This window comes from Apus apus, chromosome 3, assembly GCF_020740795.1.
Source record: "Apus apus isolate bApuApu2 chromosome 3, bApuApu2.pri.cur, whole genome shotgun sequence".
Classification (NCBI taxonomy): domain Eukaryota; kingdom Metazoa; phylum Chordata; class Aves; order Apodiformes; family Apodidae; genus Apus; species Apus apus.
In genome coordinates, this window is record NC_067284.1 from 18,362,512 (window position 1) to 18,384,973 (window position 22,462).

The following is a 22,462-nucleotide window of genomic DNA, read 5'->3' on the forward strand; positions in this document are numbered from 1 at the left end:
GTAGAAGGAGGAGGGCATGCTCTTAACTACATGGGTGATGCAGGAAAACAGAAGGCACAATTCTAGCTGTATTAGTCACCTGAGCTGCCAGGTAGACCCTATGGTGCAAGGCTGCTCACACACACGTTACCCACCCACGTGTGGTGAGATCATTTACTTCCCCGTGTCAGCCCCCCAGCCCTTACTCAGCCTTGGTAACACATTCCCACCTCTTTCAAGCATAGCACGTTCAGCTTCCAAGCAGGAAAGATGATCTTGAGGCTGCACATGCCAAACTAATTTATTCTGTGTATTTTTTTTACAGTTGGTTCTCTGGCAATTAAAATATGCAAAGCTCTCTTAAGAAAATCAGCAAGAATGAAGTCAACAGGTCCCTACAGTAATAATTTAAAGCTTACCCTAATGGTTTATATAGCTTTAGGGCAGATTCCTAATATGCAATTCAATATGTTGATTAAAAAAACCTACACAACAGTTACAAAATTAAAAACAACACCTTCCAGTACATTCTAAGAGGTCTTAGAGCGTTTCTAAAAGAATATAAAATTATTTGACCACAAAGGCAGTGGCCAATGAGGGCAGAAAACCGATGTGGAGACAGATGACTCCCGTTCTACCAAGTGACACGGCTTTTCCTTGAACAGCAGCAATGCCACGTTGCCCTCTGCCTGGGACCAGCCTGGCCCACCCGGCCCCTCCTGCCCGGCCCTGCGCCCACCCGAGGGGCGTGCGACGGCCCCGCCGCCCCCGGCCCTGCAGCCGCTCTGACTCACGCCTTGGAAACGGAACAACCCGGCTGGCTCAGACAGCCCAGGGCACTGGCTCCGGGTCTGACTGCTGCCGAGGGGTAAACGGGCCCGGCCGAGGCACGACGCGAGCACCGCCAAGGGGCGAAGGGCCAGGCGAGGCCGCCATCTTAACTGCGGGCACGGCTCCGCGCGGCGCGGGGCTGCCATCGCTGCCGGGGGCGGCTGCCTGCCCCGCCGGGCTGCACCCGCTGCCCGCCCCGCCGGGCTGCACCCGCTGCCCGCCCGCCGAGCCAGGCCCGCCCCCCGCCGGGGAGCGCCTCCGGGCCCCAGCGCTGCGCCGGGCCGCCGCGGGCTGCGGGTGAGTGAGGCGGAGCGGGGCCGCCGGGCCGGGCGCGGGGAGCGGGGCCGGGCGCGGGGCAGGCCCGCCCCGAGCTGCGGCGGCGCCGGGATGTCCGGCAGGGCTGGCCCCGAGGCGGTGCCGGTGCCTCCTGCCGTGAGCCCCGCGAGCGGGCGGGCGTAGCTGCCGGTTGAAATCAAAACTCTCAAGGCGTCGTTTGCGGGATCCCGGGTGAAACCCGAGGGTTTTCCTGCCCCCCCGCAGGCTGTAGCACGGGCACGTTCCCGCTGCCGTCCCGCAGGCGGCCCCGAGAGCCGGTGTCGCTGCTGAGGCCGCCGGCGAGCGGGAACCTGCCGGGAGTGCGGGAGGGCCAGGAGGCTCTGCCTGGAGGGTTTGTGCGCAGGATGAGGGAAAGGCTGTTGGACTTTGTTCTTCCAAAGACACCTGGCCCTGAGAAACTTCACACGTCCAGAGTTTCCTCTCTGGGGGGCCCTAGAGTCTGGTGGGAGAGGAGGCTGCTTCGCCTTCGGCTTCTTCTGGAAACAAAACTTAACTCCCTCACCAAAGCTGTGTAGCAGGACTGTTTTGCTCACCGGAGGCAGTGAGCAGTAACAGCGAACTGTTGGCTTCCAGGTTGGAAGGCCTTGTTTTCCTGCCTGAAGTACAAAGTTCTGCAGGAGGTCAGAGGTTTGAAATCCAGCAGCAGAGCTGGTTAAGCTGTTAACTCAGGTCGGGTCAGTTGCATCTCTTTATTTCTGGTTACAGTACTGTACTCAAAACAACAGAGCTACCCTTTCTTACATGAAAAGCATTACTGAGACACTTGTTTCTGTGTGTCTTGTACATCACCAGACAAGAGTTTATGCTAAATCATAGGAGTAACTTAGGCTGGAAAGGGCCTTAAGAGGCCACCTGGCCCAGCCCTCTGCTTAAAGCATCAAGGTTGCACCAAGTTGCCTGGGGCCACCTTCAGTCCAGACCTGAATTAGGAGCTCCTTCGTGTGAGTACTCAGCTTCCCAAAAGGCAGATCAAACGGTGAGTTGAACAGGCACTGTCTGTTAACTAACCTGCGGAGCTCTCTGTTTAGAAGGGAGCACATGGTGAAGACTCTTCTTTCCCAAACAGGCTACTTACAAGTAACCTCCGTGCACAGCTGAAAGCCTGAAGAGGAATTTGGCAGGATGAAGCCTGTCATTGTGGTGCATGGTGGAGCTGGCCGGATCTTTAAAGAGCGAGAAGAAGGAAGCCGTGCTGGTGTTGTCAGAGCTGCGCTGCAAGGTTATGGTGTCCTCAAACAGGGAGGCAGTGCTTTGGATGCAGTTGAGGAGGCAGTACAATCAATGGAAGATGACCCTCATTTTAATGCAGGTAACTTTTCATAAAAAGTGTTTTGTCCTGATGCTTCTGAAAATGCTGGCTTGCCTTTTCTTGGAATTAGACACATTTCAGTGGAGCAAATATTGGTGTCACAATATAGTTTCTTTATCTGTACAATAAAAGAGCATAGTACCATAGTTATGTGTGAGTATACTTAGACAGATGTGTTACTCTTTTTTCATTTTTCAGTGTTTTATACCTGCTGTTTCAGTTTTGTACTTCTACTCTTGTACTTGTTTACTTTTCTGTAAATCTTCCCCTGTTACTTAGCTGTGTATTCAGTTTTAAGACATGAACTCCTCCTTAGTGAAAGATATGGTTACTTAACATTTGTGTTTAAGGCACTTGAATATAGCTTGCAGCAATGTTTAAGCCTTAATGCTTGACCTTTACTGTTGCCAGAGGAATACTGTTCTCGGGGGTTTTAGGTGTTTTTCTCTTAATTAATGCTTGCAATCAGTGCTTTTATTAATAATAATACAGAAATAATGCAGTAATGGTATATGAGTCATGAATTTATACAGTAAGAGTTTGTAACTGGATTTCCTAGCAATTAATGTTAATTAATTTTAATGTCAATAGGAAAATGTTTTTCTTCTCTTTGCATGACCTCAAATTTGTAATTTGGATGAATTTCAGTGAAAATATTTCCCTACCCCCACCAAGGTATGTCAGGAATGAACATGGAAAAAAAGACATGTCAGTGTTCAGTCAGTATTTTAGATAAGATAGCTATTAGTTATGTGCACACATAATTTGCAGAGATTCTCTTGTTGCTTCTCACCTTGTAATTAAAAGTGAGGGAGAGCTTTTACTTCATTGGAAACTTTCAGTGTTTTGTTACTGACTTGGATTGAACACGTTGATTTTTAGAGGATTCAAGCTGAAATCATGAAGCAGACTTACGGGGTGGTGTATACTACTATACACTTACATCAGGGTGGCATTCTCTATTTACTTTTCTTCACTGGTTCTCTAAATCATGCACTAATCTTTGGGACATGGCTTTGCTCGGGTCAGTAAGTAAGTATCTATTTGGCCTTTAGCTCTCTATGCTTCTGGATTGTGTCTCAAAATACCGCTCTTCTGAGAGAACTTAATTTGGTATTTTAAAAACACGACCTACTTCAGGGCAGGAAAAAATCCTGATTCTTGAGAAGCATCTTGTCAGTGATGTTCTGCCCAACATTAGGTGTCCAATGTTGATGTGGAAGCAACTTCAATATAAATTTAAGCTTAAAGATTCTTTACATGTCTTTCTTCATCATTCCACAGAAGCTGTTGCATACTGTCTTAGTTTCTTATACACTAGTTTTGAGGTTCCACAAATCAGCATTATTTGGACAGGAGATACATTTTAGCTCAGTGTGACTCTCGGTTATGATAGCTTACTTTATAATGATCTGTTTAGGCTCAGTTATTTAACTTGTACACAACTGTCTGAAGCATTTGGGCACTTATCCTAGGAAAGATCAGAATAACTAGCAATATTCTGTGTTTGCATGCAAGTTGTTTTTCTAACTTCTCTGTGGGATCTTGTCACTGACACTGCTTTTCCTGAGCCATGCTCCCTGGTAGCGGGCCATTGTTGGGCCAACACCTGTGAGCAGGGTACATTCCTCTAAAAATTATCATATCCTCTGAGGATAGAACCTCAGACTATGCAGTTATAACTTAACATTTTGCTTAACCTACAAAGTGCAGTTATGTTTGTGACACACTTTTTCACAGTCTGAGATCACATCCTTAATGTGTGTCAAATTCTTTTTGTCTCTAAAGGTGTTTACTTGTTCTAACTGTATTTATACCTTGTTTGTATTATATTAAATGAGTAGTTTTTAGCAAAATTGACTTTAAATTTACTTGAGCCTTAAACCCTCCTTCAAGTTTGACTATGCTGATCTAAATGGCAAGCACTCTAGCAATCATGGATACAACTAATTGTGTTAACCCTCATTAGATGCAGCTGCTCTCAGTAGCTGGTGAAAATGAACTGAAAGCTATGTGAAGAGGGCCCTGATTGGAGTGGCTGTTTAAAACTCACCCTGTGGTATTTATCTTTGTAAAAGAAAATCAGTTTTACTTTAGTCTTTTCTAGGAAAACACAGACCTTGCTAGGAGACAACAATAAAGACTGGGAAGAATGGGCATAACCGTCAAGTTATTTCCTTTTTGAATGATGTGTAGATGTGTCTACATTTAGGCTTCGTGGAAGGGCTTAGAAGCTATACTGTTGTCAAAAACTACTATTTTTGTGTCTTGTGCAGCATAATGAGATTATCAAGTTCTGCTTGTGATAAGGAAGTGGCCTTGGTTATATTTCCTTCATGGCATCTCTTTGACTAGCTTGGTGTGAATGCTCAAGATACAATAACGGTCATTATGGTGATCCTTGCATGCTCTTTCCTGCTCAGCCTTTGCAGGACAGAAGACATAGCTAGATATCTGTTTATAGAGGGTGTGGGGAACAGTCCATCTTCTGTCCCCCCACAAAATGCCTTTCAGCAGAGGAATGTCACAGAAGCATCCTGGCCTCTGGCGATCTGTTACCAACACCATCGGACCGTGACATAGGGAATTGGAGTGCTCCTCTCGGTACTCATGCTGTGATACTGTGATTTGGCTAATGTCAGACATGTTCATTCTTTGTTGTCCCCATAGATTTTTCTCCCTGTTGTTGTTCTGGTTTTCCCCCTGGCCTTTGCTTCACAAGTGAGCCAGACTCCTGTTTTTGCAGTGCTGCTGCCAATGGATACCATGGCCTCAGAGGCACATAGTCCCTAGAAAAGACAGTCTTTAACCATGGAAGTTAGGATTCATCCTACCTCAGATGACCTGAAGTTTAGTATCTAGCCTTGCCATGGTTTACAGGCTCTCATGGTGATGAATGGAATGGAAAAGGGTGGCTGTACAGCTCTCTAAGGCAAGTGGGAGGAATTGTTCCTAGAGTGCACCTTTCTTTCTTCGCTGTTTTAGCTCTGTAAAATGATCAAGTCTTTTTACCTGAGCTATTGTGTAAGTCTGCCATGTTTGGCTTGTTTTGGTTTGTTTTTTTTTTAATTTCTCTTTAGATTTAGTCATTTCCATCCTCACTGGCACTTCTTGTGCACTTGATGACTTACAACTGATTATTCCCCTGTGAGGCAGTTATTTTTTAAAAAAAACTATTTGCATTGTCTCATTTTGTATCTCATTAACTTTCAATTAGGTTAGTGATAGCACTAATAATTACAGAAGAAAGTAACTACCCAAGGTTTTAATACTTTTTTTTTTTTAATTCCTACCTCTACTGTTTTTATTTGGTAATAAAGAACTTGTTATTTCAAGCTTTTGTTACAGTAGTGAGAGGAGACTCCTGCTCTGTTGATTTCGACAGTTTCTTGGAATACTATGTGATGTTAATCTGTTGATAGGATGAACTTTTGTTGGGTTATGGAAGAGCTGTAAAGGTAAAATAGCTTTAAGTGCAGTTGAAGTGATCTGGAAGATAAAGAATTCTGTTCATGACTGTTTGTCATTTTAACTTTCATGCCTAGTATATCATTTTGGATGGGATTGGAAGTGTGTTTTTCATCTTATAAAAATAAAACTCAGTAGACATTGTACCCTGTAAGACTTCTGTTAATGGTTTGATTTTTGTGGTTATACTCGGCAGTGTTTCTGCTGTTTTGTTTGTATTCAGGAGACACTTTCAGTAAGATGGACAACAAACTGGGAAAGAGAAAGTTTGCTTTGATGAGATCTAATAATTGAATCACCTGATAGTTAGTTCTTAATGACTTTCTTCTTTTTCCCTTCCTCCCTGATTTTTTTTTTGTTGTTTTTTTGCTTTATTTTTTTGGTCTTTAGGCTGTGGATCTGTTCTAAATGAAAAAGGTGAAGTAGAAATGGATGCCATTATCATGGATGGAAGAAATTTAGACTCTGGAGCAGTATCTGCAGTTAAATGTATAGCAAATCCAATAAAACTTGCTCGACTTGTCATGGAAAAGGTATGCTCAATATCTACTTGAACATGAAGCATTTTTTCCCCTTGGAATTTCATGTGGTATATTGATATACCTCAGTGATATTTGTATAGTGCTTTAAAGCAGAAAAGAAGGGAAAAGTGGAAGGTAGTTTTTGAAACTATGGTCATGTCCATGAAGGATTTCTGTTTTAAGGGGTTTGGGGAGGTATTTATTAAAAATAGCATTCAAAGGAAATACTAAGTTTTGCCATGCAGCTGGAAGCTCAAGGAGAAATTGACCTGTACAGGTCAATCTTCTGTACCTCCATGTATGGTGTTCAATATTTTAGAGGTTTTTTGTTCATTTGTTTTTTGAAGAGCTTTTACACTGTCACTGAGTCTTCTGCTTGATCTTTCAAGATTCAAGTTGATTAATGTACTGTTGACTTGCAAGGACAGGACATTGAATTAAATGACCCAATAACATATTTGGCCATGTCATGAAGTCTTTTGTTGTTCCAGGTGACCTTCTTGATTGTGACCTAATCAGAGTGGTAGCCCTAGTGCAAAGTCGTGGTCTTCCAGCACTAGAAGATAACATTAGCACTATGTGACGTTGACAGATTTTCCAAAGGGATCAAACTTATCAGGGCAGCAAAACAATTGTTACTTGACCTGCTATGTAAAATCAATCCCACCTTACTCCACTAAGAAGTTCCTCTAATATCTGCCACAGCAACCTTGTTTTTCAGAAATGGTGCAACTGATAAGGTTTGGGATAAAGTAGGTCAATTGTGTGATGTGTGCACTTGTATGACCATTACTAGACTATGACAGTGATGAAAATGTTTACGTTTTTCATCCTGCTAGTGCAGCTGCCCCTTTGTTGAAAAGGGTTCATATTTGCAAAAACATTTATTAACAAAGATGTTTTATGTTTCTTTAACCTTTCAAAGTGACTTTTGAGGATACATAACCTCTTTTGGTGTTTACTATAAAGATGATTGACATGTAATTTGTCCTCAACAACCTCCAAAGAAGATGGGAATTGTTTTGGCCTTAATTGGAGAATAGTTCTGCTTTTAAAACCAGAACTTTTCACTGAAGTATTTAATATAAATACTTTTTAAAATGTGTGTCTGCCAGAAAACAATGTCAAAACTTGTGTGAGCTTTTTGTTTCTTCACACGGGATTTATTCTGTTATTTAGCTAGAACAAATAAATAAGTGTAGCTGGTTGACAGCTTCATAAGACCACATTTTTTCAAGATTTGAGAATGTTAGGCAGAGGGCTAGGGCAGAGACATCTTCTAGCATATTGAGGGGAATTTTGGTTTGGGTTTTTTTTCTGTAGGTAGCTTCTTTTAATGCCCATTGTTTGTTCATAATCCAAAATCACTGATTTCTTGTTCTCCATTTCATTGTTCTCCACTTAAGTCAAGAAGAATAAAGTCAAACCAACACTTTTGAGAACCTAACTTTCCAAAGTGATTTTTATTTTAGTTTTTTGTTGTCATTGTTTGTTTTAGGTTTTGTTTTGTTTTGTTTTTTAAAAAAACAACAACCTCCTTTGTGCTTCTCATTTACTCTCAGGTCATGTCATTTTGTGGTGCTTCTGGTGTTCAAAAATGCTGAGGCTAAATTTGAAAGGAAATAATAAAATTCAGCTATACAGGAGCAAGGATAATGGTAGAACCCTAAAACCATTAAATTTTGTGGTAAAGTGTATTACTCTTTGCCCAGATGCAAAACATTTTGTGTAGGTAACAGAGTCCAAATGTAAATGTTGGCCTAAATTGCTTGATGTATCTTGAGGTGAGTTTGCTCCTTCTCTGTCAGGTATTGTAGTTAAGAATATCCTGATGTTATTCTTCTGTTCATGTCTGACACAAATTTTGGGAGAGCAACCCAGGCTATTTCACAGTACTTTTCAGAGTGTATGTTGTTTTGCTTTACTGTGCATAATTAAAAATATTTTGAACTCTGTGGTCCATGGGTAATAAGAGTTTAGTTTTCCTGGGGTCCTAAGCATGTTAGGATGCTCTCACTAACTTAAGGGATTTTGAATCATGGGGCTCCCAAAACCAACCAAAAAAACCTCCTCTCCTGCATGTCATTTTGTGTTTTTCCATTCCTATTATGGAGCTATGTGGGCTCCATCTGGTGGCCAGAGTAGCTTTGCTAGATTGTTTTTGGACATATTTTTGTGCCATTTTATCCTGTGTGCTGCTACATTCTTACTGGAGTCCAACTTGTACAAATTCATGGGCTACATAAAGGAGGGCACAAGAATATTTTCCATCCATGATTTACTATGCTATTGAACTCAGCAGCCTCTCAAGATGGAAGGCTTTTAGTATGTCAAGTAATTAATTCAACAAATCCTTGAAAAAGCAGTTAAATTCCTGTTGAATTATTCCTGTTTGTAGTGAACAAAAACAGAAGTATACTTTGAAATGGTTGGGTGTTTTTAATGGGTCATGTAATCCTCCTCAGCTCCAACACTTTATTAGATGGACATCTTGTGAACATCATAGTGCTGATTCATTGGTATACATGAACTGTGTATATATTTTCCTTACTTTGTCATCCAACTCTTTACATTAGATAAAGGAGAATTTAGCTTAGTACATAGAGGTTTCAAGGCAAAGGTGCAATTTTTTTTGCTGTGCTCTGTGCACTGCCAGGATTATTAAATAAAGAACAATGATGGTTTGAATTCAGGCTAGATGCAGAAATTTGGGGGATTTTCTTTTCCCCGTTTACCATGAAATTAACTAAACTTGCCAACAGTTGTTTGTTCATAAGATCTCTGGAACTCTTGTGTCCTTTGGAATTACTTTGTATGAATGTGTCCTGGAAAAATGAGGCATATAAGAAAGTTAGCAAACATATTCATGACACTGTATGGGAAAGATGAGACAGCAAAATGTACTTTTCGATTGTTTGGCAATGTTCTACCAGCTCTTTTGATCAAGAAGATACATTGAAAAGCAAGTTCTCCTTAAGATACATTCTTTTCAGTTTGGACTGCAAAAAAGAAATCCAAACCCTCCCAAACCCATCATGTAAGGTTATCCCTGTCGATGCAAGTATTTGTTGTGTGTGCAGCTCAGGAAAGTGCATATATTATTGCAATCAGCATATGGGAGGGAACCTTTTGAAAAAGTTTTAGGAAATAGCTTCCATTTTTTATAATAATCTCTTATTTAAAAGATTATACACAGTCTTAATTGCTGACAAAAGCAAGTGATGGACACAGCCTTCTGATTACAGATAAAGTCAAGAGAGACATTCATTGTATTACCTAAAAATATAATCAAAAGGCCAGCAAAAAAACTCCACCCAAACCACATTTTAATTGTGATTGTGTGCTTCTGGTGGTTTATTATCAGTGGCAGAGGGGGGCAGTGTTGCACAAAGAAGTTATCTTGCAAGTCAGAAGAACACTTCAGCTTTGTTAGAAAAAGGTAGATCTTCTGTTGTCTGGTAACATCACTCAGCATGTAAGCCTATTGTCCACTCTTCTACCTTGTAACCCTTACTCTTGTTCCCTAAAGCAATACTCCAATGCATTGTTAACTTGTCAATAAAAGGACATTTAAATTTTCAACAGTGTTTGTTGTTAGGGTCAGCACGAGAATGGCTGTTCAGCAATGTTTCTGGGGTGTGATCACATTTCCTGCTTGTGTAAGCAGCTGAAGGGATTAGTGCAGAGGCTGAAATAAGCTGAAGCAGAGCTAAGTGTCTGTGGCTTGGAAAGAGGTTGAGCTCAAGTCCTTCAAAACAATTCAGTGTTACGGGTTGGTCATGATAGGGATTGATTGTCCTTACTGTAGAAATCAATAGAAGTTGATGGTTTGCAACATCTTAACAGTCTGGAGCTTGGAGACTGTAAATATCCTGCAGAATGCAGCACGACACAGAAGTGCCCAGCTTCTGGCATCCTCACTTCAGGCTGAAAGCAGAACATGTGCCATGGCAGTCTCCTACTTGGCTCTGCAGGCCTGCTGCCTACAGCATCACATGGTTCTGCTTTTTGCACCTCTACCTTTTGGTACTTGTGTGCTGTGGTACTGCATGCAAATAAAAGCTTGAAGTCAGCTCCTATGCTCTGAAATTACCCTCTGTGGTATAGTCAGACCACTGCTCCTCCAAAATCTTCCTGGGCTCTGAAGAACAATTAGCAGCTGTGTAGTGGTTCAAGAAGTTGATGCTTATTTTTGGACCTAGATGGAAAAGAAAATAAATCTAATTTTAGAGCTTCTACTAAAGTATAAGGATTAATGAAACACTTATCTAACAAGGTTCTCTAAAATAGAAATTAACCAAGCTTTACACACTTTGAAGTATGAAATTAATTGAGGTCATTGACTTAAAATACAGTGTTTTGCTAAATAAAGGAATCAAAGTAGAGCTGCTGCAAATATTGTTAGAAGACAGCAAATTTTTTGTGAGAACAATATTCTGTTATTAAATTTGAAAATCTGGGTCTATTAGGAGTAGCAGCTAGTGAAGGAAGTATTTAAAATAAAATGGTTCAGCTGATGTTAATAAAAGCTTTAGTGTATGACATTTACATTTTTGTGTTATTTTACTCTTACAAAGTGCAATACCTTCAAACAGAACAGGATTTATTTACTGTTATTTCATTCTGAGTAAAATCCTTCTAGACTTCTTAATTAACTGGAAAAAAATAGTTAAGTAGTGATTTGGTGACTGACTGCAAACAGTACTAAGGAGTTGCATGCAAAAGAGCAAATTTACCTGTTTTTCTTTTCCTGTTATAATAAGTATTAAATAGATAAATGCAATTATTTTGTAATAATGAGATGTTGTGATTTGTAGAGCTGAAATTTTTTTTTCAGCTAGTGAAAGAGGATATAGGCATGGATTCTAGAAAGTTTAAAAATAAAACAAAATTTGGAATTTTCTTTATGTGGACACTTCTAAAAATAATGATTATAAAAACTGCTCGGTACAAGACAAAACAAGGATTGTCAGTGAATCTCTTGTCTGTCTTCTGCAGACGAAGCACATGCTGCTGACTGACTCTGGTGCACACCTGTTTGCTCAGGCCATGGGTATTCCTGAGATTCCAGGGGAGAAACTCATAACTCAGAGATCCCAGGAGAGATGGAAGAAGAACCTCGAGCCAGATTCCAACCCTGAAGAGTTTCAGAAGTAGGGGTTTTGTAAAATACTTTTTTCTTTTTGAATTCAGGTAATTTAGTTTGTGCTATCAGTTTAAAAAACCCCAAAGATTTAAGGCCTGTATTAAGACTTGAGAATACTTCAGTTCTGAGCGTTACATGGTTTGATAGTCCTCACAGTATGTCCTCAGTGCACGTAATGAAAACTCAAGCTTTCAGTACATTCACTGAAGTGTGACTAGAACAAACTTGAACAAACCTGTTGATGCTTAAGAAGATTGTTGGTCTCTTTGACATAGCATTGGTTTTGTGGCATTAATGGAGGACAAAGTTAGAACTTACAACTTCTGTTAAAAGCATCATTTACAGATCAGCTTTAACAAACAGCAGGCATGGCTTTGTAGTTCCTTTCCACAGAAGCATTGTGATTTTTAAAAAAAATTCACATTTTAAAACAAGTCAATGAAAAAAATATTAATAAAACTGATTTTGGTTAAGTACATGATCAGATTTGTCTTTAAATTGGATTAGGTTCTTAAATGACATCAGATTTTGATCAGTAGCTCCTGAGTGCTGACTGTGGCTGTGGATTATTGTCAATAGAAATGAAAAAAAATGACCAAGAAGTTCAGTGTAGTGGTGGGTGTGAAAAGAGGTGCTACTGGATGGTTTTGCACAACAGCAAAATAAAAATCACTTGAAAAATAAGCAAGTCTCACATAAAGTAGAAAGAAAGGTGAAGTGGATGGGAAAGGAAGGAAAATCATGAGGTGTCAAAAATGGGGTTTTTATGCCTGTGAGGTACGCATAAATACTAAATTGTTTTGAGCTTCCGTTTTTACTTTAATGGTTGTGACATAGCAAAACATTGTATTATAATGCATAGGAATTGTATTGCATTTTGTTCATCTGTTCTGTGAAACAGTAGTAATGAGAGAAGCAGAGCTGAAAAAATTGCAGATCAAAAGGAAGAAATTTCTTCTGTGGGCACATTAATTAAAGTCAATGAAATGAGGCTATAAACTACAAACTGTATGTAACTTTCAGTAAATTGCTAGAAGGAAAAACAATGAGACAAGTGTAAATACAGTCTTGTAAAAAAAGTGAAGTTGTTCCTTGACTGTAAGGTATCACTTGTAGTTCATCTTGTATCCAACAAGTTTTATTTTCTTCGATGGTCTATTGAAGGACTGTGTGGTAGTATAATTCAGTATGAAAAGATGGCATAGCCCCTACTGTCACCTGGTCTCCTGAACATTTAAGGTGGAATGGCATGGCATCTGAGTCTCCATTCATGCTTTATAACTGCTTAATTAAGTTATTTTTTCTTATAATAGTGTTAGGTATCTTCAATTTCAGCATTCTCTTGTTCTGGAATGTCGGATATAACAGAAGGCTTATGTATTTCTGAAGAGCTTGAGACTTCTAGCTACGCGGTTCTTTCCCTGACAACCAGTGCCCAGAACATTAGCATAAATTCACAAAGTTGAAAACGGGTCTTTTTTTATTCAAGCCCATTTATTTCAGTATCACATGTGGAATGTTCTTTTTCCCTGTTATGTCCACAGTGATTATGTAGAACCTTGCCTGAGGTGAACAGGCAGAAAGTGAAATAGTATTAGTCAGAGGCAGCATAATGCCAGATCATACTGGGAATCAGAAGGTTGGAGTGTATTTTACTTCTAGTCTTCCGGTCCTGACAACATTGGAAACCTTGGGGGTTCACAGCTTTCCAAGCAAAGTTTAGTGTCTCCAGAAGATAGAACTTTTTCTTCTCCTGGTTAGAAGCTTGCATTCATTTATGTTAAAAGCCTACCATCCCATTGCACGTACAACATGGCATCTTGTACACCTTTTACAGAGAGTAAGGTATGGTTTGATTTAGTTTTAGTCCCTCACTCCAAGGAGTCTGACCATACTCTTGGCAATGATTGCTGGAGATTGCCTGTGAACCCCACAGAAAGGGGGTTGAGTCTGGCCATAAGATAGTAGATGGGCTACTAGTCCCACTGAATCACAGTGCACAAGTAGATCCAGGAGGTCTTATCTGAACGAACCCTGACAGCAACTGACAGAAAACCCTACTTCTGATGCAGGGCTAAGAGATAAAATAGCAGATGCTTTATTAGTTGAATGGGGACAGAAAAGTACATGTAACTGCATGAGTACTGGATAATGAAAGATTCAAGACAAAAGGAAATGAACAAATCCAAACAATCCAGTCTGTGTCACAGAATTTGCCATACATAAGAATAATTCTTGATTAAACAAAATCATTACTAATAATAGCATTCCCTAGTACACTACAGGTACTTACAGAGATTCTTACTACTATCACTAACTAATGGTAGATTATTTTAATATTTCATGTCTGCTTAGACAGTTTTGCTTGCCTTGGTATTGTTTTTGAGTCAGCTATGGAACAGATTGTTTATATCTTCTTTGTTCTAAAGATGAACAAGGAAAACATGTGACACTGAAGCAATAAAAAAGTTTAAAGGGACAGTAAGAAACAAGTGTAGTTGTCTCTTTGCTCTACTGCAGATAAGGTGTGTTGGACATACCTTGTTAACTTTTCTAGTTGAACACCTGCTACCTACCTGATCCGTGTACTTTCATTTTTTCTCACAGTTGCTTGAGGTAAATATATACCTAGGAAAAAGTACATCTGGATGCACTTTAATTCTCAGGAGTATGTATCTTGAGTTGGTTGAAGGGTGCCACATGAGTGTGCAATGGGGTACTGAATTTACATTCTTTTCAGCAAATTATTTGAAACAGATGGATGGGTGGGAAGCCCATCTGCAGCATCATATCAGTTTGAGATGAGGTCTGTCTCCACATAAATGTCAGAGCAGTTTGTAAGGCCTGTGATTCATCAGTCAACTTGGAATTGCTGTGAATGAAGTGTGGGGACTGACAGTTTGATGTTTTACATAAGCTGAAGGGAACAGGAAGTTGGTTCTCTGAGAAATTGACTGTGGGTTTCATGGTACACACAGACTTTGTCTCACTTAATTAGCTTAGACTTTGGAGGGTTATAGCAAGACCCTCACCACTGCCCAGGCAACTTCCAAAGGTAATCCTGTTCCAGTCACCTGTTCAGCAGTTCCTTGAAGGATTGTTACAAATTCTTTTCCTGTGTGGAGGGTTTTAGATTTTTTTGGTGTACTTCTCCTAGCAAGAGACTGTTTTCTCTTCCTACATGAATTGCCAAGATTAGAATATGTGGCCACCCAAAACTGTCACTTCTCAGTAATGTCTGGCTTCCCAGTGCAGCAACAGTAAGTTGCAATAGCCGTTTTTCTCCAAGTACGAATACATGTGTATATTTTAAGCAGCTACTGTATATGACTTCTTTGTGCTGAAGAAATAAAGCAGTAGTTGAGACTTCTGTTTTCTTCAGCACGTGAAGATTTTTAAGCTGATGTGCGGTTCCGACAGATTCTACTCGCCAAATGATTTAAACCTCAAGATTGCTTAGTTACAGAGTACAAAGACAAAAATATGTATTAATGATGCATTGTGAACCATAGTAGTTGAAAGGCACATAAGTAACCTTTTTTTTGGTGACATTCAAACATTTAGCGGAATAAGGAAGAGGAGGGAGGAGGAACAGGAAGGAAATTATTAAATGTATTAATAACATCTCTCTCCTTTTCTGTATTCACTTGTTTACATGCATTGTAATTAATAATTCTGCTTAAACTGCTCTTGAGACAGTGGAGACAATTCTTGCATCTTCGAGTTGCTTCTTAGGGAAAAGTTGGATGTCAGACATGTTACAAAAAACTACTCCAGGACTATGATGGCTAGAAATATTTGTGCCCTGTATGATTTTGTTTTATGGGTGTTTTCCTTCTAAAGTTGAAGGCTCCATGCTATAAAGTTAAAACAGTTGGGAGGACATAAAAATAATTGAGTATTTTATATTCTATTAAATATAAAGCTATATGAATTGTTGCATATTTCTTGATATTTTTTAATGAGAAGCATGGTTAAAAAAAAAAAAAAAAGCTTTATTATGAGCAGTAATTTTTTTGCAATAATCTTTTTTTAAAGCTACCTGGAAAATAAAAACTACATGCTTTAGCAGGCATGCTTTAATTCTATCTAATTTTGTGGACTGTTTTTCTTGGCAGAGACCTTGGAACAGTCGGTGCTGTTGCTATAGACGGTGAAGGAAATGTAGCTTGTGCAACATCCACTGGAGGACTCTCTAATAAAATGATTGGCCGTGTTGGTGACACAGCATGCATAGGTATGGGGCGTGGGTTTTGCCTCTCATTTTTTGTAGGTGCCTCATTTTAAAAAGAAAAAATTATTACATGTTCTCCTTTTCATTAGTGAAGCATAAATACTAGTACATCTGAAATGCAAGTCTAACACTCATATATTTTAAAGCTAAAGCTCCTTAAAACAACATGGAGACTGCAAGTAACGACTGGGATTAGAGGTGTAATGCTGTCATTATTATCATCATCCAACAGGTTTCTGTCTGGAAAATGGGAATGGGATTTTCTTTTTTCTGTCCTTTCCTGAATGCTGACTTTTAAAATTCTGTTTCCTTTCTGTTGATTCTGATAAAATTCTCCTTTTGTACATCCATGCTTACAACTAAGTAAAAAAATGTAGGCTGTTTCATACTAAGATGCTGTTTTATTGATACTTAAGGAAGTGGGTCTAATTGCAATTACTGTTCATTATATTGTGAGCCAGAATTGTAAAATGACTGGCAACTTTGAGTAAATTCCGCTCAGAGAGCCCCGATAAGCCTGTCTCAGAGCCTAATAGATGCAGTATGGAATAAAGGAAATATTTTAAGAGATCTCTTACCCAAGTGTAAAGAGACACTTGAAAACCTTTCCCCAGACTTGCTCCTCTTGTGGGATAGACTTGCTCTTTGATTTCTTCAGGGTTCTACTGTATAGTTGGGATTTGGACAAAAATGATTTTTAGTAAACATGTTCCAAAATCAAATAACACTGCTGTTGGCAGTACATCTTTATTATAAAACTAATGCTAACTTCCTGTTGCACCCCAAGTTGCTAGTGTTATGGGACCCTCTTTATTCTGACTATGATTTTCAGCTAAATTTCTGACAGCAACCTCCTGATTGCAAAATACGCTTTTCATTTGTAGATCACGTTCGGGGGTCTTATAGTATGAGACCTAGGTCTGTGAAGGACAAGTGAAAGTGGGCACTATTGAGTGTATCGCTTACAACTTCTGCTCTTACTAGTCGTCTCAGGATTGGATACAGAAATGCTAGCTGTCCTCTTAAATATTAGAGTCTTTTGAGGAGGGGACTTTGACAGACTGATTTTGGTAGTATTTTTCCACATGTAAATTGGTGTCCGTTGAAAGGGTCTGACGTGATGAAGAAAGTACAGAAAGGAAGGAACTTCTGTTGCTTTTCTATGCCTCTTTCCCTTCCCCCAGTACCTTATCTGTAATGCTGTGGTACACTCCTCCCCTGCTCCTGAGAAATATTTTTCTTAGGAGATGCACTAGAAACATGGGTGTTGAGCAAGTGGAAGCTTGGTGCAGAGCAGGGTGTGGAATGTGCCAGCAAAGCAAGGATGGGAGGGGGAAAAAAAGGGGTGGAAGTATGGGAGTTCAATAGAAGAAACACTCCGCTTCTGGTGAGGTCTTGCAAGATTCTTCAGGCGTGCTTCATGATGCTTTACTAGAGCTCAGGCTCTTCAAATCTCTTATCTGCTTTTGCTCTTATAGATAAGTTCCCCTCAAACTTTGGTCAATTCACCAGTATCCTCGAAAGATCTTCCTTTATATCTTCTCAGTTGGTAATGTTGTGTGACCTATTATTCTGCATCCTCTCACTACCTTGCTGATCTTCAGTGTACCATCCCTTGCTGTTCTGGAAAATACTTTTGTCCATCTCTGTGAAGTGTTGGCCTGCTTCTGTATATTGTACCACAAGCAGATCACTATTCTTCTAGCTGATAACTTGGCAACTGACCTCATCCAGCTGTTGTTGATCTCTTTCATATATTTTACTATTCAAGCTGAGGCAGAAATAAGAAAGAAGTTAGTTACTGACAGTTTGCTCCCAGTCCTTTAGGAAGAAATGTTCAGTACATTTAAACAATGCAGAGCTTATAAATTTTATTATGGAATATTGCTGCCTTTTTTTTTTTTTTTTTCCCTGTGAAAAGGAAGTGGAGGTTATGCTGATAACCATTCTGGTGCTGCTTCAACCACAGGACATGGAGAGAGCATTATGAAAGTGGTCTTAGCCCGACTGATCCTCCAGCACATGGAGCAAGGTATATTCCAAACTTCCTGTAAGCTGAAATAATCAGGATAGGAAACGTTGCTTAATCACAGGTTTCAGTTTATGTATTATCATCCTAGAACAGTTATCAGAAGAGTTACTCCCAGGTGTGTGTGCATGGATCACCTCTCTTTAACGCAAAACAAAGTACTAATGTGTTAATAAAGCTAAAATAGCCATAAGTGGACAGAAATATCTATGCTGCTTGATGTTTAGTCATGTTTTAGATTAATGTACATTGAAAGACATTATTGTCTACTTTGTTGAATTGAAGTTCTATTTAATTTTTTTTTTTTTAATTTTGAACTAAAATTTTGTGAACAGACACTAAGCAAGTAAAAGCAAGATCTTTTTAAGGAAGCAGTAGGGGAGGGCTAGAGATAATCAGAACTGAAAGCATAGAATTATCACCTTGCTAATAAACTATAATTTTTTTATTTTAACAACTCTACTTACAGCAACATAAATGCTTTTAAGACATTTAACTATGATTTAAATTTTCATTTTGTTTTGGAAAATGTACCAAACTGGCTGGGTGGGTATGTGGTAAACAGCTGACACAGGATGTCTTATGTGACTGTAATATAATCTGACTGTGGGATGACCCTTTGGAGCTTTACCTTCATGAGTTAGTCTGTCATCTAAACCCTTGATTATATTACAGCCTGTAAACATAGCCAGAAAACGTACTTGTATTGCATGCAGTTGAATAACCATTATATAGATACCACCATTATTTTTAGCAGGCCATAGCTTTCAGGCAGTACAGTGGAACTTGCTTTGAGATCAACTGAACTGGAAATAGTTGGAAAACTTTCAGTAACAGCTGAGAATATTTCCGTTATGCTTTGTAGAGCTGTTGACATATAATGGGTGTATTACTCTCTAAATCTCTTGGCTAACGTGATAGTTTCAGCATAAAATACAGCCTACAGATTATTTCCCAAAGCTCTAACATGTTATCATCTCCCCTTGCCCTCTGTATTATGTCCCTGGCCATTATATTTCTGAATGGCCTTCTAAACTTCCTTTAGTCTAAACTGTGTAAACTAGTTTCTCTTCTGGCTCAAAGTTAACTAGATTGCAAAACCTATGCATTGACAGTAGTTATCTGGCTTGTGATAAATCAGTATGAAAGGCAAACGAGGCTCCAAAAATTAAAAAATAAAAAGAGAAAAAGAAAATCAATCCATATGTGTGCAGGTTTGATTGATTTGCACTTGCTCATCCTGTCCATGCTTGTTGTACCTTCATTTATCCTGCCCAGAAGTATAACTTAGCTGCCAGGAAAATGTGTCAGCAATAGCTTCCCCCCACTGCCCACCTTCCACCCCACCCCCCTCCCACATGTTTCCATGAAGGCTCTGGAAACAAACCTTCAACTTATAACTTTTTGAGTCCTTGAACTGACATTGCATATTTAAGAACAACTACAGAGTTCTTCCATAATTCTTTTCAGCTATTCAGTATTTCACATAGTAAATATCTTCTTTTGGGCTAGTGCTGCAAAATTTACTTTCATATTTCAGGAGTGAATTGCTTTGCCAGTCTTAACAGCTGTTGGAATCTTTGTCTTATGGTGGCAGCTGTTGTCTTGATGAAAAAATCAAACAGTGAAATACTGACCCTTTGAAGTCAGTGCCACTGACTTGAATAGTCACAGTGTCACCCGTAACGTAAGAGAAAGGAGCTTTATCCTGTCAGTCACGAGGGCTGTGAATAATTCTGACTCTGCTTGGTTTGTTTGGTTTTAACTCAAAATTTGCAGGGAAGGCATGAAGGTCAGTTTTTGTTCTGCAACTTAAACTGCATAACATTACTGATGGTGTATGTCTTACAACAATTCAGTTGAGCTGACTGCATTCCTGAAAATATATTAAAACTTGTAGTGAACAGGTATTCTGCAGCTATTACAGGCCTGTGTGTACGATGTACACATTAACTTGGATTTATTTAGAAAATATTCCTGTAAATATGAATTAGGTGTAATGAAAACATAAAGTTGCTTTGCTAGTCCTTTCTTTGGTGTCTAGTACATTAAGTCCTCATCTTGTCTGATACTTTCAGAAGTTTCAGGAAGAGTAGCACTAAGTTTGGATTTTCATAAATTATGTCAATGTGAAGTACGTGCTTTGAGGTCCGTTGTGGCCAGTGGACTTGGAACATAGATGGTGACTGAAATTTTTGGTTGTTTTAATGTGGTCTTTTTTCAGATCATAAATGCTTTAGACCTAACTTGTGACAAACCATGGATGGAAAGCTGGCATTTTTCCCTTAAAGTGATGGCATAAGAAATGTTGTGTCTTGACCGTGGAGTTCAGGAGTTAGTCTATACCAGACACTGAAACGGATTCACAATCTGAAGCTATTTAAATCCTGCCTTTGTAGCAGCATCATACCATGGCAGCTATTAACAACTGTCCATGGCCTCCCTATAAACAGTTCCTTTGCTACACTGGAAATTTCTTACTGATTTAGCTGAAGGAGGAGTTAGATTTGGCTGGCTCCATGGGGGGGTGGGGGCGGTGTGTGAAACTTGAAGGGAATTTTAAAACCTATTTCAAGAGAGATAACCACGAAGTCACCTTGTTCTTCTTTTCAGGAATGTCACCAGAGATGGCTGCTGACACTGCGTTAGACTACATGAGGACACGAGTTGGAGGCTTGGGCGGTGTCATTGTTGTTAGCAATTCAGGAGAGTGGGCAGCAAGGTTCTCTACCAAGCAGATGTCCTGGGCTGCTGTAAAAGATGACCAGTTGCATTACGGGATTTATGCTGGGGAGATGCATACAAAATCTGTTGATGAAGCACTTATATCTGAACGTGAGGGATTTTGAGAATGAAGAAACATCAGCTGAGGAAGAATGAAGATCTCAAATTTTTGCTGGAGGACGATGACAGTTGATTTCATCTTTCTGAAAGATCTCTTTTGATTGGTTCACAGGCATCGTCACATTTACAGTCAAAACAAAATCTGGACATAGTTCTGCAGTGATCATAGATGTATGTATAATGTTTAATAATACCTTTGGGAAGTCAGGAGATTCTCCTTTTCTAGATAACAAAGAGAATGGTCACTAGGTTTCTTGGTTAACATGCCTTAATCCTACATTAAAGGGAGCCTGAGCTTCAGTGTTAGAGGAATACCTTTCCATGTCTGTTCTCAGATATTGCTGCCAGGATGATCTGAGAAATGAATGCTTAATAGTTAAAAACTGAATTTGGAAAATTGCATTGCTCTCCAGAGTCTTTGAGCAGTCATCCCATGATAACAACGTGTTCTCACTGAAATACCACCAAACAGCAGTGAAAAATTAAGACTAAGTCATTGTCACAGGCTTGAGGAAACTGTTGGCAGAAGTAATAATGAAGTAAAAAACCTTTCTTCTGAGTTGGGAAATGCGATGCTTTCTAAGGAGTCCTGTTTTATTCCACTCACTAGCATCAGATCTACAATTAAAAACTAGTATTTCAAATTGTATTTGGATAGTTGAGAGGAAGGATGCCCCATCCCTGGAAGTGTTCAAGGACATGTTGGACGGGACTTTGAGCAACCTGGTCTAGTGGGAGGTGTCCCTTCCCATGCCAGGGGGTTGGAACTAGATGGTCTTTAAGGTCCCTTCCAACACAAACCATTCTATGATAGGATATTATTGTCTTAATATCTGGGGTAGTAAAAGAGAAGCACCATTTCAATAAAAATAAATAAACCAGCAAACTTTACTACTCAAATGAAAAAGTGATAGGCATCATTTAACTCTACACGAGACAGAGAGATGATGATTAACTGGAAAAATAATTATCTAAAATGAAGTTTAAAAAGCAAGCTGTACTAAATCAAATTAAACTGCCCCTTAACAAGCTTGTGTGAAGTCTTAAACTTTTCCTGGAGTTATTCTTTTTTAGAAAATAATTTATGTTCTGCATTGCCACTAATACAGTATTTTCATTAAGATTTTGTATTTTTAAAAACAAAAGAACAAAATTTCTTCTTTCTGTTGTCTGACTTAACTACATATTTTTTGTGTGTTAGTACTGTGTAATAATTTTATGGAATTTAGCTGGTACTAGATTTCCTCTGCAGACAGATTGGTATGTTATAATTGCACCCCATCATACAATGGAATGTTCCCTTTACAAGATCACCCAAATAAACATAGCAAACATCTTGAATCATAGTTTGAAAGCACTCGTACCTGTGTCCCAACTACAATAGGCCATGTTACTGATCTGGCTCATACAGAATGGTGAGGCTGCCAGGGCTGTCTAACCCGCTCTTTACTTTGACCCGTGGTTTCTTAGATGCTGCAGATGACTGGATATAGACAGTGACGGCTCATGCAAAACATAACCATGGAGGTCTTGGGTGCTTTGTTCCACAGGAGATAATGTAGAAGATGGCTACTATCTGATCATTAGGTGTTCATGAAACAATAACAGTATTTAAGATGTCTTCATCTGTAAAAAAGTAGTCATCTTCTGACTAAAAATGAATTAATTTCCCCTTCTGTGTAGGAGTTACCAACCTTACAGAGCTGGACTATTCTCTGGAAAAAAACACTGGGATTGTCTTAGGTTCATTGGCAGAATATGAAGG

At 39.4% G+C, this 22,462-nt stretch overlaps 1 protein-coding gene across 2 annotated transcripts; it reads left to right on the forward strand.

Annotated features, from left to right (window-relative positions):
* Window positions 1-736: 736 nt before the first annotated feature.
* Window positions 737-22,038, forward strand: ASRGL1 (asparaginase and isoaspartyl peptidase 1). 2 transcript variants are annotated; one of them, XM_051615465.1, is made up of 7 exons: window positions 737-1,107; window positions 2,213-2,455; window positions 6,314-6,456; window positions 11,443-11,597; window positions 15,709-15,827; window positions 17,746-17,856; window positions 20,467-22,038. In XM_051615465.1, the coding sequence occupies exons 2-7, from the start codon at window positions 2,269-2,271 to the stop codon at window positions 20,700-20,702; spliced, it is 951 nt and encodes a 316-aa protein (XP_051471425.1). In that variant the 5' UTR covers window positions 737-1,107; window positions 2,213-2,268; the 3' UTR covers window positions 20,703-22,038. The 2 variants fall into 2 exon arrangements, with proteins under 2 accessions (XP_051471425.1, XP_051471426.1); XM_051615466.1 differs by lacking the exon at window positions 737-1,107 and adding an exon at window positions 1,616-2,122.
* The last annotated feature ends 424 nt before the right edge of the window (window positions 22,039-22,462 follow it).

Excerpts from the sequence above, each read along its gene's own strand:
- ASRGL1 (XM_051615465.1), top strand. The coding sequence starts at position 2,269 with ATGAAGCCTGTCATTGTGGTGCATGGTGGAGCTGGCCGGATCTTTAAA. Across the intron at positions 6,457-11,442 it reads CTCGACTTGTCATGGAAAAG|ACGAAGCACATGCTGCTGAC; the intron begins GTATGCTCAATA and ends TGTCTTCTGCAG. Across the intron at positions 17,857-20,466 it reads CCTCCAGCACATGGAGCAAG|GAATGTCACCAGAGATGGCT; the intron begins GTATATTCCAAA and ends TCTTCTTTTCAG.